The sequence below is a fragment of the Plecotus auritus genome, assembly GCF_963455305.1.
Source record: "Plecotus auritus genome assembly, chromosome: 14".
Lineage (NCBI taxonomy): Eukaryota > Metazoa > Chordata > Mammalia > Chiroptera > Vespertilionidae > Plecotus > Plecotus auritus.
The window spans coordinates 4,836,398-4,852,591 of NC_137780.1; the positions used below are offsets into that span (position 1 = coordinate 4,836,398).

The window sequence follows — 16,194 nt, forward strand, 5'->3', positions numbered from 1 at the left end:
ACGGAAGCCCGAGCCGCCTTCCTGCCCAGACCCGCGGACTGCAGCGCCTGAGCCCGCTGCTGCCTCCGGGCAGGTGAGCGCCATGTCCGCAGGAGGAAGGATTTTCCCATGATGCTCCGCGCGGCTGCTGGGAGGATGCACCAGAGGCTCCGCCCAGCGCCCGCCCCATCCGCGCAACAGCCCCGCTTGGGGTGAGGATTGGTGAGCCCCTCTAGCCTCGCCAGCCTCCCCTGCCCCTTTTTGCCCTCTCCTCCTATTAGGGGGCGCCAGGGCAGGGGCGGGCTGGAAGAGGTCCACGGGGGGAGAAAAGGACATATGTAATACTTTTAGCAAGAAAGATTTTAAATAAATTAATAGATAAATAAATAAAAATAAATCTATCTCTGCCCCAGTCGGTTTGCTCAGTAGATGGAGCGTCAGCCTGCAGACCTAAAGGTCCTGGGTTAATTCCGGTCAAGGGCACATACCTTGGTCATAGGCTCCTCCCCAGCCTGAGTGCTGGTCCGGGTATGTGCAGGAGGCAACCCATGAATGTGTTTCTCTCCCATCGATATTTCTCTCTGTCTTTCCCTCTCTCTTCCACTCTATCAAAAAAAAAAAAAATCAATGGAAAAATATCCTTGAGTGAGGATTTAAAATAAATAATAACGTTTTGTTATTTAAGGGAAAAAAAAGCAAATATGTCCTCATGCATGAGACACAAAGGAGGGTGTGCTCTTTGCCTTTTTCTTTTTTGCTGCCTGCACCAACATACTTACGTAACTCAGATCCTGTCACAGGTCACTCAGTGTAACTTCTCCCGCTGAGCACTGCCTCCTGCTCAGCTCCATTCTCCGTAATGTACCACTCACCAGCCGTCCTGCTAGCTAAGATCTACCTGTGCCTTTGGCACTGACCTTTTTTCCTTCCTGAACTTTTCTCCTCCTCCTCTTTCTCCTCTTCCTCCTCCTCCTCCTCCTCCTCCTCCCCCCTATTGTCCAACTTGGCAGGTAAAGCAGATAATGACATTCCTGGGATAATCCTGGGGGCCTCAGTTAAGCTACTTGTCTTTTTTTAAAAATATATTTTTATTGATTTCAGAGAGGAAGGGAGAGGGAGAGAGAAACATCAATGATGAGAGAGAACCATTGATCCGTTGCCTCCTGCATAGCCTACACTGGGGATCAAACCCACAATCCAGGCATGTGCCCTGACCGGGAATTGAACAGTGATCACCTGGTTCATAGGTTGATGCTCAACCCCTGAGTCACGCCAGCTGTGCTCAAGGGCACCGCTTTGAGAGAGCAATGTGTTTTTGAGATCATGTGGACCGATACATGACTGAACCCCATTAAGGCCTCTGTGTAAACTCTTAAATTTCTAGTGGGTGGGTGCAGAAATCTACTTGTCTTGTGGTGCCCAAGACAAGCCTCATATGGAAGTTTCTTTGCTTATTAATCCTGCCACCTGCCAATCTAGAGAGGTCTGCGTCTTTCTCGGGTCCCTCCTGCCCTCTGTGTTTGGGGAGTAGTTTCAAATATCTCTCTCTCTCTCTCTCTCTCTCTCTCTCCCTCCTCTCTTTCTAAAAATCAATAACAACATATCCTTGGGGGAAAAGAATAAGCAAAAGCAGAGTGGTCTTGCCCTAGATGGTGTGGCTCAGTGGGTAGTGCATCAGCCTGTGGACTGAAGGGTCCGAGGTCTGATTCCGGTCAAGGGCACATGCCTGGGTTGCAGGCTCCATCCCCAGCAGAGGGCCTGCAGCAGGCAACCGATCAATGATTCTCTCTCATCATTGGTGTTTCCATCTCTCCCTCTCCCTCTCTAAATCAATCTTAAAAAAAATTTTTTTTTAAAGCAGCGTGGTCTTTACTCCGTTGTAACACTGGGTGGCACCAGCACACTGCTCCTAATACAGTAGAAGGCAGTCCGTTGGCTGGTCTTACAAAGCGGGAAAAGGCTTTGCACAAAGGGTGAATTTAGGAGTCCAGAAAGCTGGACCCCAAATGACAGCTCCCCTTTTCCCCGATTACATTGCTCATGTCTTGTGAAGGTCTGTGTGTATTGTGTGACTGTTCTTGTTTACTTTTTAAATTACTTTCTCTAAGCCTCCTTTACAAATGAGTGTCCCTGGAGAACAGATTAGAAATAATGGAACCCAAGGTAGGTTCTAAGTTATAATGGAAGAGCTTTTCAGAAACAAAGGAGGGCTTCACCTAAACATGAAAAGAGTACCTCATGTCCCCACCCCCAAAAGAAGAAACGAAAATGGACCCTCAGATAGATCCTCGGGCGATCACATCTGCAGTCACAGAGTGAGGGCCTTGGTAAACGCACTCACCCACAAAAACAGAAAATACAGGCAAAGCCACTGAAATCAATCACTTCAGAATCCTGGAAATGAACCGAAGCCAAGGGCTGACCTACAAATCCTAATTATGGTACAACATAGCTGTTAATACCAATGAGGCCCGGCCGGTGTGGCTCAGTGGTTGAGCATCGACCTATGGGCCAGGGGGTCACGGTTCGATTCCCCGTCAGGGGTTGTAGGCTCGATCCCCAGTACGGAGCAAGCAGGAGGCAGCTGACCAATGCTTCTCTCTCATCATGTAGTCTCTCTCTCTCTCCCTCTCCTTTCCTCTCTGAAATCAGTAAGAATATATTCTTAAAACACTCACACTCACACTCACACACACACACTCACTCACTCACACACACTCACACACACACTCACACACACACACACTCACACACACTCACACACATTCACATACACACACACACTCACACACACACACACACACTCACACATACACTCACACACATACACTCACACACACTCACATACACACTCACACAAGAAACATTGGAAAGTTGAAACAAGACCACAGGGTTACAGGAAAGGTCCGTGGTGTAAGTTCGACTTTCGCCGTGTGTCCCAGTTTAGTTTAGGGACGGTACATGCCCCAAATAGAGCTGGTGTGCAGGAAACCCTGGTTTTCATGGGGATTAGACAGCATTACAGAGAAAACCTGTTCAGAGTAAAAGTCAACTGGGACCCAGGAGTCCAAGAATTGGACATTGTGGTCAGGAACATCAATTTACTGTATGTTTTCTCATGTAACTAGCAAGCTGCTGGCACTTAATGAACAGTAAACATAGCTAGTTTATTCACTATCATCTCAGGAGGGTGACCTGCTCTATTGTTTAATCATCTCTGTCTTTTTTAAAACATATTTTTATTGATTTCAGAAAGGAAGGGAGAGGGAGAGAGATAGAAACATCAATAATGATAATCATGGATCGGCTGCCTCCTGCACAGCCCCTAGTGGGGATCGAGCCTGAAACCGGGGCATGTGCCCTTGACTGGAATCAAACCCTGGACCCTTCAGTCCACAGGCCAACGCTCTATCCCCTGAGCCAAACCAGCCAGGGCTAAGCATCTCTGTCCTGTGTCCTCTGTTTAATATGTCTAGCAGGGCCTGAAGAATTAGGCATTGGATTTGAAAAGAGTCCAGTCAACGACAGATAAAACCGAATGGGATTAGGACAAAATGTACAAAAATGGCAATCCAACGTGGAAAAGCAACCTTCCTATCTCGGGTCCAAGGTCATGGCTCTGTGCCTTTACTTCAGGAGGCCTATCTTCAAGGGTGTAAACAGGACCTTGGCCTTCTTGGAGCGCTCAGATATTTACATTGTTATATTATTCCCTGAAGCAGCTCATTGTCCCTGCGAGCAGCCCTGGCCGTCATCTGTAACGGGAAACATGGACAGGCAAATCTCCAGTCTTGTCCACTGATTAAAGTTACAGAAATTCTGAAACTCACGATTATGCTGTCCAGCGCTGAAAGCCAGCAGGAACTCTGAAGATAAACAGCAACCTGACACACAGACTGAATTCAAAGCTGCCACAGTACAATCGGTGCCGCCAAGTGTTAACTTATTGTTGCTGTGTCATCAGTCGCTGTTATTCTTCACTTCACCCACATCTTTATTTTTTAAAATATATTTTTATTGATCTCAGAGAGGAAGGGAGGAGAAAGAGAGAGAAACATCAATGATGATAGAGAATCATTGATCGGCTGCCTCCTGCACACCCCCTACTGGGGATCGAGCCGGCAACCTGGGCATGTGCCCTTGACTGGAATCAAACCTGGGACCCTTCAGTCCACAGGCTGACGCTTTATCCACTGAGCCAAACTGGCTAGGACCATCTCTCTCTCTCTCTCTCTCTCTCTCTCTCTCTCTCTCTCTTTTAATGCTATGCACACTTGTTTTTGAAAAAAATGTTTTTATTGATTTTTTTATTACCTGCTAAGCACCTTCCCAAGCCTTGACATGTATTAATTCAGTTTTCCCAACTGCCCTATGACGTTCACACTATTTATTATTATTTTAAATATTTTTATTGATTTCAGAGAGGAAGTGAGAGGGAGAAAGAGATAGAAACATCAATGATGAGAGAGAATCATTGATTGGCTGCCTCCTGCATGCCCCCCACTGGGGACCGAGCCGGCAACCTGGGCACATGCCCTGACCGGGAATCCAACCGGTGACCTCCTGGTTCCTGGGTCAACGCTCAACCGCTGAGCTACACCCGGCTGGGCGTCACACTATTTATTATTATTCCCACTTTACAGATGAGGAGACTGAGCCACAGAGAAGTAAAGTAACTTGCTCAAGGTCACACAGCTACTACATGGTATAACTTAAAAGATCCAAAGAAACGGTAAAGATAATACATTTCTCTTTCTGTGACTCACTGTTAGCAGTAGTAAAGAACCCACACTTCAGGAAACCCTGGCCTCCTACCGACTCATTTCTTTAGAGTTTTTGTAATTGTCTCTCTTCTACCTTTCCAGCCTCCCCTGCCGCAGGAGCCTCCAGACCTCCAGCAGTTCCCTGGGCCACCACTGATGGCATCCCCTGCCTTTGCCCACGCTGCCTAGAATGCCCCCTTTTCTGAGTCCCAGTCACACCCATCTCCAGTGACGCACGCAGCACCCCCTAGCGACCGGAGGCATAATAAATGGCTCCTTCGCTTTGAGTCCAGGACACTTGGCTTATTCTTCTGCCCTGGAACTTTATTCTCTCTCTTTAAAAAATGAAATAAAATAAATACTTTTATTGATTTCAGAGAGGAAGAGAGAGAGAGAGAAACATCAATGATGAGAGAGAATCATGGATCACTGCCTCCTGCACGCCCCACATGGGGGATGGAGCCCGTAACCCGGGCATGTGCCCAGACTAGGAATTGAACCGTGACCTCCTGGTTCATAGGCCGATGCTCAACCACGGAGCCACGCCTGCCGTCCATATGCATAAACAGTAAAGACAAACGCGGGGAGTAACGATCTCTGATCCGTAAAGCGCGCTGCTCGGTAATCTAGTCGGTCTGGCTACCTGGTGGCTCCAATGCGCGCGGCCGGGCACACCCGCTCCGGTTTGCTCAGCAGCGCGCACTGGGAAGGCAGTGCCACCCACCCTCAGGGGACGCCCTCCCGCCACTGCTTCTTAGGGACCAGTGGACTCCCAGAGCCCCGCCGTAGGCTTCCTTTAAACTTTCCCGCAACATTTCGGTGCCATCGGTTGGCTCTGCCTCCTGGCCACGTGGGCGCGGCGCACCGGAGTCCCGAGTTGGTATTGCACCTCCGGTGGGGTGGCTCCGGCGCCCGGAGTGGGCGTGGCGGTCCCGGCGCTGGGGGCGGGCCCGGAGGGGGTGTGACCGGCCCGGTGCTGCGGGCGGGTCCGGCAGGAGAGGGGGCGGGTCCTGAGGGGCGGGCGCAGGCGGCGGCAAGGGCGAGGGAGCGGCAGGCCCGCCGCAGGCCCAGCGCCACCATGGAGCGACGGCGCCCGCGGGCGCGGGGACCGCTGCGGCAGCAGAGGCGGCCGAGGAGGAGCGGTGGCTGAGGCCGGGGTCCCCGCGTGGGCCCGCGATCCCCTGCCGTCTCCGAGTCCCGATCCCTGCTCCCTGTCTTCCCGGGGCGCGGCGGCCACCCCGCCGGATGATGCGCGCCCGCGGCCGCCCCGGAGGCTGAGCCCGCCGCCCGCGCCCTCGCGGCCGCCCCCGATGGCCTTGCCGGGCGCCGAGGGCGTGGCCGACCGGCCGGGATCCCCGGACCACGGTGCCCCAGCCGGCTCCGCGTCGTCGTCGTCCGCCTCCTCGGGCGGCTCGGCCTCGGCGGGCACGGGGCTGTGGGCCGCGCTGTACGACTACGAGGCGCGGGGCGAGGACGAGCTGAGCCTGCGGCGCGGGCAGCTGGTGGAGGTGCTGTCCCAGGACGCCGCCGTGTCGGGCGACGAGGGCTGGTGGGCCGGCCAGGTGCAGCGGCGCCTGGGCATCTTCCCCGCCAACTACGTGGCGCCGTGCGCCCCGGCCGCGCTGCCCGCGCCCCCGCCCGCCCTCCCGCCGCCGCCGCGGCCCGGCTCGCCCGTGCACGTCGACTTCGAGCGGCTGGAGCTGAAGGAGCTGATAGGCGCGGGCGGCTTCGGGCAGGTGTACCGGGCCACCTGGCAGGGCCAGGAGGTGGCGGTGAAGGCGGCGCGCCGCGACCCCGAACAGGACGCGGCGGCGGCGGCCGAAAGCGTGCGGCGCGAGGCACGCCTGTTCGCCAGGCTGCGGCACCCCAACATCATCGAGCTGCGCGGCGTGTGCCTGCGGCAGCCGCACCTCTGCCTGGTGCTCGAGTTCGCCCGCGGCGGGGCGCTCAACCGCGCGCTGGCCGCCGCCAACGCCGCCCCGGAGCCGCGCGCCCCCGGCCCCCGCCGTGCGCGCCGCATCCCCCCGCACGTGCTGGTCAACTGGGCGGTGCAGATCGCGCGCGGGATGCTCTACCTGCACGAGGAGGCCGTGGTGCCCATCCTGCACCGGGACCTCAAGTCCAGCAACAGTAAGTGGGGCGGTTTGGGGGCAGGGGGAGGACTGGGTACGAAGCCATGCCCCACGCGGCCCACCCGAGTGTCCGAGCTGGGCGGGCCTCCCCAGGCCCCGTGCCAGGTGGAGGGGGCGGGGGAGGAGCTTGGCTGCCAGCAGCACCTCCTGGGCAGGGCTTCCAGGACTCAGAGGTCCAGCTGCTAGACCTTAGGTGACCTGCTTTGGGGCAGGTGACACACTTACCTTGCCTTTTGCTTTGGGTGCCTTTTTAAAAATGCACATCAGCCCGGCTGGACCAGGAGGTCACAGTTCAATTCCCAGTCAGGACACATGCCTGGGATTGCAGGGTGGATCCCCAGGGTGGGACGTGCAGGAGGCAACCGATCCATGATTCTCTCTCATCACTGATGTTTCTATCTCTTTCCCTCTCCCTTCCTCTCTGAAATCAACAATATATATATTTTTTAAAATAAAAATGCGCATCAGACCTGCTTGCACACTTATCACGTGTACCATATCTGGATCTTCTGGAAACTTTTTATTTTTTTAAATATATTTTATTGACGTTTTACAGAGAGGAAGGGAGAGGGGCAGAGAGTTAGAAACATCAATGAGAGAGAAACATGGATCAGCTGCCTCCTGCACACCTCCTACTGGGTATGTGTCCGGCAACCAAGGTACATGCCCTTGACCGGAATTGAACCCGGGACCCTTGAGTCCGCAGGCCGACACTCTATCCACTGAGCCAAACCAATTAGGGCTGGATCTTCTGGAAACTTGATGGTGCTGTTTGGCCTTTAGGTACAAGGCCGTTTCGATCGTTGGGGCAGAACTTTGCAAGCCCAGGCCTTCCTGGGATTTTGCGGAACCTTGGCCCTCCGTCTGGCCCAGCGGCCCTCATGGAACTGGCTCTCCCCTCGGTTTCCCAAGTGGGCATTGAGGTCGCTCTTCTCCCGCTTGAAATGCCTTCTGGCCTCTGAAGTTTCCGGTTTTCTCTTCGGCGGCTGCCTGTGCACGTGAAGTGTGGTTTTCTTATTGGTTGGGTCGAATTGAGCGTCCGGGAAAAAACACCAGTTTGCCGCACGGTGCACGTGTGGGTTGGACGAAGGGCGAGTTCATTGTCCTCGCACAGCAGCTCCCAATGCTGAAGACCCGGCCTGTATGCTTTTACTTTCTAAATCTGGGTCCATTTTCCCCACGTCCATAGAGAACTGGCAGTTGAACTGAACGCAAATTCGATTCCATTTCACCATCTAAAAGAGCTAACAGCCCTAGCCAGGTCTGTCTCAGTGGATAGGCCTGCGGACTGGAAGGGTCCCGGGTTCGATTCCGGTCAAGGGCACATACCTCGGTTGCAAGCTTGATCCCTGCCCCTGGTCGGGGTGCATGCGGGAGGCAAGCAATCCATGTGTCTCTCTCACATCGATGCTTCTCTCTCTGTCTCTCCCCCTCCCTTCCACTCTCTCTAAAATTCAATGGAAAAATGTCCTTAGCTGAGGATGACAAAAAAAAAAAAAAAAAAAAAGAGCTAATAGAGTTGCTGTCTTCCGTCGGTTCTTCGAGATGGGAAATCACTCAGTATTCTTAGGATGAGATGAAATCTTAAGACAGATTAGAGGATGCTGTCAGAACTGGCATTGGCCGGCCACAGCTGCGTGCGTCCCAACCTTGAAAAACCTGCTAGGACGGGAGCTAACTCAACTGGAAACTCTGTCCTCCTCCAAGTTGCGGAAAGAAGAGTGACAAGGAGAAACGACACGCGTGTTGTGTGTTCGTGTCGATGTTTTTTCCATTCAGAATCCTTCAGCCCCGACGTTTCCGTGAAAACGACTGCGTAGCATTTTGATGATGGGAGTTATACCTAATTCCAGGGTTGGTGGCTACATGTAAGCATCGAATAATCTCTCTGAGGTTTTATTTTATGACTCCCACTCACCGCCACCCCCCCCCCCCCCAATCTTGTAGTTTAGATTGCTCAAGTGACAAGAGCAAAGTCTAACAAAATAGGGCAGAGAAAAGTGGCTCTGGTGGTTGTGTATATCAGAGAATGACAGAGGCCACATGAAGGGCGCCAGAATTACTTACCGTTGGCCCTGTGTATAGTAGACATCGTCCATTTTTTTTTTTTGCTATTATTTTTTTTATTATTTTTATTTTTTTATTAATTTCTTTATTGATTAAGGTATCACATATTTGTCCTCACGTACATTTTTTGTTGTTGTTGTTTATTTTTAAAATATACATACATTTTAAATTTTTTATTTTTGTTAATCTTCACCTTGAGGATATTTTTCCATTGATTTTTAGAGAGAGTGGAAGAAAGAAGGAAAGACAGAGAGAAACATCGATGTGAGACAAACACATCGATTGGTTGCCTCCCGCATAAGCCCCGACCAGGGCCGGGGCCAGGGACGAGCCCGCAACTGGAATCGAACCCAGGACCCTTTGGTCCACAGGCCGACACTCTATCCACTGGGCCAAACCAGCTGGAGCTAAAATATATATTTTTTAAAATAAAATAAAAAGTATTTTGATTGATTTCAGAGAGGGAGAGAGAGAGAAAAACATCAATGATGAGCGAGAATCATGGATCGGCTGCCTCCTGCACGCCCCCCACTGGGGATGGAGCCTGCAACCCCGGCATGTGCCCTGACCTCCTGGATCATAGGCTGATGCTCAACCACTGAGCCACACCGGCTGGGGCTAAAGGAAAAACTTTTCAAGAACTAATACTATTAAATGGTAAAAAGAATAACATGACCCCATTGGAATAATAACCGTGGCGAAATGGTTTTTATTCACACTGGCACAACTCGTACGGGGGAGCCATCTACTTCGGGGTCCATGGTCGGTATTATGTCGTTTGAAGGTGATTATATGCTGCAACTTGGTTTCTGAAAGACTTTTCCACCGTCAAGATAAATCGCCAAACTTCCCGGAGCATTTTTTTTTTTTAATGTATTTTATTGATATTTCACAGAAGGAAGGGAGAGGGATAGAGAGCTAGAAACATCAATGAGAGAGAAACATCGATCAGCTGCCTCCTGCACACCTCCCACTGGGGATGTGCCCGCAACCAAGGTACGTGCCCTTGACCGGAATCGAACCCGGGACCCTTCAGTCCGCAGGCCGACGCTCTATCCACTGAGCCAAACCGGTTTCGGGTGCATTTTCATTTCTGGCATTGTCCGGCAGGGTTGCCTTTGTGTTCAATGTGTGCACGTTTAAAAAGACCTAAGTGGCTCGGTCACTAGCCTGGCCAAATGTTGGGTACAATGTGGCCATTATTATAGCTCTCGAATGACTGTGACCTGAACATGTTGAACAGGGCCTCCGATGTGCAAATCACAGTGCCTGGGACCTTGTCTATCCTGTGGGGGGACCTTGGTCGAGGAAAAACACAGATATGCTTCGGCACGTTCTTATGTTGGGGGCAGCCGTCACTTCTTGTCCTATTACAGAATGTTTTGTTTGACTTGATTGGTTGTTTGCTCATGGTGGGAGGGAGTTAAGGAGAGGGTAAACAAGGCTTTCAAAATCAATATTGAATTTTTTTCTAGTTCATTCTGTAGTCCGCTCGGGGAGTGAAGAGGCGGTGTTAAGACTCCTCGGAACAAAGCGAGGGGAAACTGTTGTTGAAAACAAATGTTTAGATTTGTCGGCGGAAGGTGCTGCTATGGGCAGATGTTCTTTCCTCTTTTCCCCCTCGGTCTTCTTCAGTGGTGTCCTCGCGCTTGAGACCATGTTTATGTTGAAATAATAGCTCGGATATTGAGATGGTACAGGCACCTCTGTCCCTTTCCTTTTTTTTTTTTTAAATATATTTTTTATTGATTTTTTTTTTTACAGAGAGGAAGGGAGAGGGATAGAGAGTTAGAAACATCAATGAGAGAAACATCCATCAGCTGCCTCCTGCACGCCCCCTACTGGGGATGTGCCCGCAACCAAGGTACATGCCCTTGACCGGAATCGAACCTGGGACCCTTGAGTCCGCAGGCCGATGCTCTATCCACAGAGTCAAACCGGTTAGGGCACCTCTGTCCCTTTTCTAACAGAGAGTGAGAGATTGCGCGTGGAGCCAAATTAGCAAGTTTTAAGCAGAGTTTATGTTGTTAAAATATGCTAGGCCGTGCCCGGCCGGCGTGGCTCCGTGGTTGAGTGTCGACCTATGAACCTGGAGGTCAGGGTTCAATTCCAGGTTGGGGCACATAACCCAGTTGCGGGCTAGATCCCCAGTGTGGGGTGTGCAGGAGGCAGCCGATCAGTGATTCTCTCTCATCATGGATGTTTCTGTCTCTCTCTCCCTCTCCCTTCCGCTCTGAAATCAATAAAAATAAAAACTTTTTTGAGAAAACGTAGAGAAGAGAGCGTGGTGGGGGCAGAGGGACGGGTGCAGGATGGAGCTCCAGGGAGACGACTCTGAAGATGTTGCCCAGACAGAGAGGTGGACCAGGAGGAGGCAGGAGTCCAGCCGAGATCCAGGCAGAGAGAGCTGAGCCCGGGAGAAGGTGGCGTCGAGGTTGGGAGTGGAGAGGGCGGGACAAGTCAGCACGCAGCACCTGAGGGCCTTCCTGAGCGCTGGTCCAGGGTGGGAGCCTGGTGTATGAGGAGAAGGGGGAGGGGAGGGAGAGGAGGGGGAGGGGGAGGAGTGGGAAGAGGGGGAGGGGTGGGAGGAGGGGGAGGAGAAGGAGGAGAATGGAGAGGAGGGGAAGGAGGAAGGAGAGAGGGGGAGGGAGAGAAGGAGGAAGAGGGAGGGAGGGGGAGGGGGAGGAGGAGGGGAGCTGGAGCGTGGGATCTGATTTCTGTGTTGACAGAATTACTCTAGCCGCTCTGAAGGACAGACAGACTGGGAATTGGCCTGAGTGAAGGCCGCCGAGGTGGTCCAGGCCAAAGCATACACTGAAGGCCACCGAGGTGGTCCAGGCCAGAGCATACACTGAAGGCCGCCGAGGTGGTCCAGGCCAGAGCATACATTGAAGGCCGCCGAGGTGGTCCGGGCCAGAGCATACATTGAAGGCCGCCGAGGTGGTCCAGGCCAGAGCATACATTGAAGGCCGCCGAGGTGGTCCGGGCCAGAGCATACATTGAAGGCCGCCGAGGTGGTCCGGGCCAGAGCATACATTGAAGGCCGCCGAGGTGGTCCGGGCCAGAGCATACATTGAAGGCCACCGAGGTGGTCCGGGCCAGAACATACATTGAAGGCCGCCGAGGTGGTCCAGGCCAGAGCATACATTGAAGGCCACCGAGGCGGTCCAGGCCAGAGCATACATTGAAGGCCGCCGAGGTGGTCCGGGCCAGAGCATACATTGAAGGCCGCCGAGGTGGTCCGGGCCAGAGCATACATTGAAGGCCGCCGAGGTGGTCCGGGCCAGAGCATACATTGAAGGCCACCGAGGTGGTCCAGGCCAGAGCATACACTGAAGGCCGCTGAGGCCGTCCGGGCCAGAGCAGGTGTTGGCGTGGCCGAGGGAGACAGCCGTGGCAATGGTTTCCAGGAAGCTCCCAGGGAAGAAGGAAGGTGAAATCGCACACGATGGCACCCGCTGAGGATGGTTGGAATGATTAGGATGTCCCGACGTGCTGTGTTTACGTCGGCACGATGCGGGGTGGAGAGAAGACGGCACGGCCTCGCGTTGGTTCCTTACTGTTACGATTGTTAAATGTTGCTGAGTGGGTTCCACCTTCCCTCTGAAAAGCAGAAAGTGAGCATTCCCTGAGAAACGGAGCCCCACATTTCGGTAGCTGCTGACTTTTACTATTTTTTCTTCCAACGATGAAGCAGTTTTTATTCTGCGTATTTTAGCGTTCTGGGAATCACTGTTATCTATATTATTATCTCCCAGAGCATCTACCGTCTCTAAATAGATATTTATTATGAAATGCAATTTAGAGCTCTCTCTCTCTCTCACACACACACACACACACAAACAACCCAAACTACAAAGGGAATCTAAATTTTTTGCCTTTTCTCATGAATACAATGTAAATAAAGGAACTATTTGAGAAAATTATAGCAAACGTAATCTCTCAGGTGTCGCGGAAGCTTTTAAGAGTGACTTGGTGGAGCTATTAATTAAGCTCGGATCAGTTAGCAGACTGGCATCGTCTTCCTTCTCCCTCTGCCCCTCCCCCCCCCCGCCGCCGTCCCCCCCCCGCCCCCCAGCGTGTAGCTTCATGCCCCCGTGCCCACTTCGTGTTCTAAGGGCACGGGCAGAGCAACCCAGTATCTCAACGGTTCCAGAGAGCGAATCTGCTTCTGGAACGGAATCAGCTCAAGGGCAAGGTTTTTGTGTTTGTTTTTAAAAATATGTTTGTATTGATATTTATTTATTTATTTATTTATTTATTTATTTATTTATTAATATATATTTTTTAGCCTTGACCGGTTTGGCTCAGTGGATAGAGCGTCGGCCTGCGGACTGAGGGGTCCCAGGTTCAATTCCAGTCAAGGGCATGTACCTTGGTTGCGGGCACATCCCCAGTAAGAGGTGTGCAGGAGGCAGCTGATCGATGTTTCTCTCCCATCAGTGTTTCTAACTCTCTATCCCTCTCCCTTCCTCTCTGCAAAAAATCAATAAAATATATTTAAAAAAAAATATATATATATATATATATATATTTTATTAATTACAGAGAGGAAGGGAGAGAGATAGAGAGAAACATCAATGATGAGAGAGAATCACTGACTGGCTGTCTCCTGCACGCCCCCCTACTTTGGGGGATCGAGCCCACAACCCAGGCATGTGCCCTTGGCCAGAATCGAACCTGGGACCCTTTAGTCCGCAGGCCGACGCTCTATCCAACTGAGCCAAACCAGCTAGGGCTATTTTTTTAAAAAATATATATTTTTATTGATTTCAGAGAGGAAGGGAGAGGGAGAGAGAGATAGAAACATCAGTGATAACAGAGAATCATTGATCAGCTGCCTCCTGCACGCCCCCGACTGGGGATCGAGCCTGTAACCCAGGTATATGCCGCTGATGGAATCAAACCCGCGACCCTTCAGTCCGCGGGCCGACGCTCTATCCACGGAGCCGGCTAGGGCTGTATTGATTTTTTAGATAGGAAGGGAGAGGGAGCGATAGAAACATCTGATGTGTCATTGATCAGCTGCCTCCCCCATACCCGCTACTGGAGATCAAGCATGCAACCTGGGCATGTGCCCTGACTGGGAATCAAAACCGGGACCTCTTGGTCTATGGGACGACGCTCAATCCACTGAGCCACACCAGCTGGCAATAATAGGTTTTTAGAAGAACCGCGATCACAGAGGGTCACCCCATCTCCCCCTACCACCTTCCTGCTTGTATATTAAATAAATAGGCCACTTCGCATGTTTTAAGTGGTGAGGGAGCAGTTATGTAGCTGTGGATTATGCAAACTTTGTGGGTTTGTTGTGTTTTGTTTTTAAATATATTTTTATTAATTTCAGAGAGGAAGGGAGAGGGAGAGAGGGGAACATCTATGATAAGAGAGAATCATGGGCCGAAACCGGTTTGGCTCAATGGATAGAGCGTCGGCCTGCGGACTGAAAGGTCCCGGGTTCGATTCCGGTCAAGGGCATGTACCTTGGCTGCGGGCACATCCTCAGTGGGAGGTGTGCAGGAGGCAGCTGATCGATGTTTCTCTCTCATCGATGTTTCTAGCTTTCTATCCCTCTCCCTTCCTTTCTGTGAAATATCAATAAAATATATTTAAAAAAAAAAAAAAAAAAAAAAGAGAGAATCATGGATCGGCTGCCTCCTGCACGCCCCCTACTGGGAATCAAGCCCGCAACCCGGGCATGTGCCCCTTGACCAGGAATCAAACTCGTGACCTCCTGGTTCCTAGGTCGACATTCAACCACGGAGCCAGGCCAGGCGGGCCAAACTTACTCTCTAGTGGACATTTTCGCAGTCACAAGGCGAGCGGGGAGGGAGGCCTCCCTCGGTCCAGAAGGCTGTCCGTCAGGCCTGGCCTCACGCAGCGGGGACACGGTGAACTTTTCCAGAAGGCTCGGTTACTGGAAAGAGCATTGGTTTTCCCGAAGAGTGCAGTTACTGGAAGTCACTCAGACCCGTGTTTGAATATTGGTGGCGTCATTTCCGAGCTGTGTGACCTTGAGAGGTTATATAACCTCCTTGAACCGGAATTTCTTGATTTCTGATCTGTCTACCGAGTCCCCCTCTTGGAGACAGACAGAGTCCTGTAGAAAAAAAAATCTGTGTCATGTTTCCTTAACCTTTCGAAGGCAGTTGGGTCAATACTGGCATGAATTCTTTTTTTCTTTAAATCTATACATTTTTAAAAATATATTCCATTGATTTTTACAGAGAGGGAGGGAGAGGGATAGAGAGCTAGAAACATCGATGAGAGAGAAACATTGATCAGCTGCCTCCTGCATATGCCCCCACTGGGGATGTGCCCGCAACCAAGGTACATGCCCTCGACCCGCATCGAACCTGGGACCTTTTAGTCTGCAGACCGACGCTCTATGCACTTGAGCCAAACCATCCAGGGCAAATCTATACATTTTTACAGATTTAAGATAGGAAGGGAGATAGAAACATCAGTGATGAGAGTGAATCATGGACCGGCTGCCTCCTGCACGCCCCACATGGGGCATCGAGCCCACAACCTGGGCACGTGCCCTGACTGGGAATCGAACCGTGACCTCCTGGTTCCTAGGTCGACGCTCAACCTCTGAGCCACACCAGCCGGATGGTGCATAGGGCTTTTCTAGGGAACGGGGAGTAGCTGGGTGTGGCCGGGATGAAAGGTAGACAAGGAATTTGTGGGCAGGAAGTAGGCATTTATCCTGTGCCAGACAGGGACGGCCTCGATTCGTGCAAAGATGTGTCCGCTCTCTGAGGGCAAGAGTGAGCCAGGGAAGGTTTTAAGGGGGAAAGTGGTCAGATCGGCGAAAGATCAACATCAACAAAGAGGAGAAATCCAAGCGTGGGGTCATTGGCGGTATGACTCGACCAGCCTAGATTAGCAGTGGGGCGGGAATCCAATATAAAATCCTTACGCGTCGGTTTGACGTAAGTTGTTTATCATTTACGACCGGGTCCACTTTTTACAGTCGCTGTTTATTTAGGGAGATTTAACTTGGGGCACTTTCTCCCTCCGGTTCACCGGAGTTAGAGAATAATGACCTGCCCAGCCACCGCGGCTCAGTGGTTGAGTGTCGTTCCGTGAACCAGGAGGTCACGGTTCGATTCCCGGTCAGGGCACATGCCCTGGATGCGGGCTCCATCCCCAGTCCGGGGCGTGCAGGAGGCAGCCGATCAGTGATTCTCTCTCATCATTGATGTTTCTATCTTCCTCTCCCTTCCTCTCTGAAATAGATTTAAATA

The 16,194-nt window shown here is 51.8% G+C and overlaps 1 protein-coding gene across 2 annotated transcripts in view; it reads left to right on the forward strand.

The window, feature by feature from the left end:
• Positions 1–5,927: 5,927 nt before the first annotated feature.
• MAP3K21 (mitogen-activated protein kinase kinase kinase 21) overlaps positions 5,928–16,194 on the forward strand; it is a 30,565-nt gene continuing 20,298 nt past the window's right edge. For both annotated transcript variants that reach the window (XM_080651128.1, XM_080651129.1), the window contains exon 1: positions 5,928–6,872. In XM_080651128.1, the coding sequence (XP_080507254.1) occupies positions 6,053–6,872 (820 nt within the window). In that variant the 5' untranslated portion in view covers positions 5,928–6,052. The remainder of the gene's footprint in view (positions 6,873–16,194) is intronic.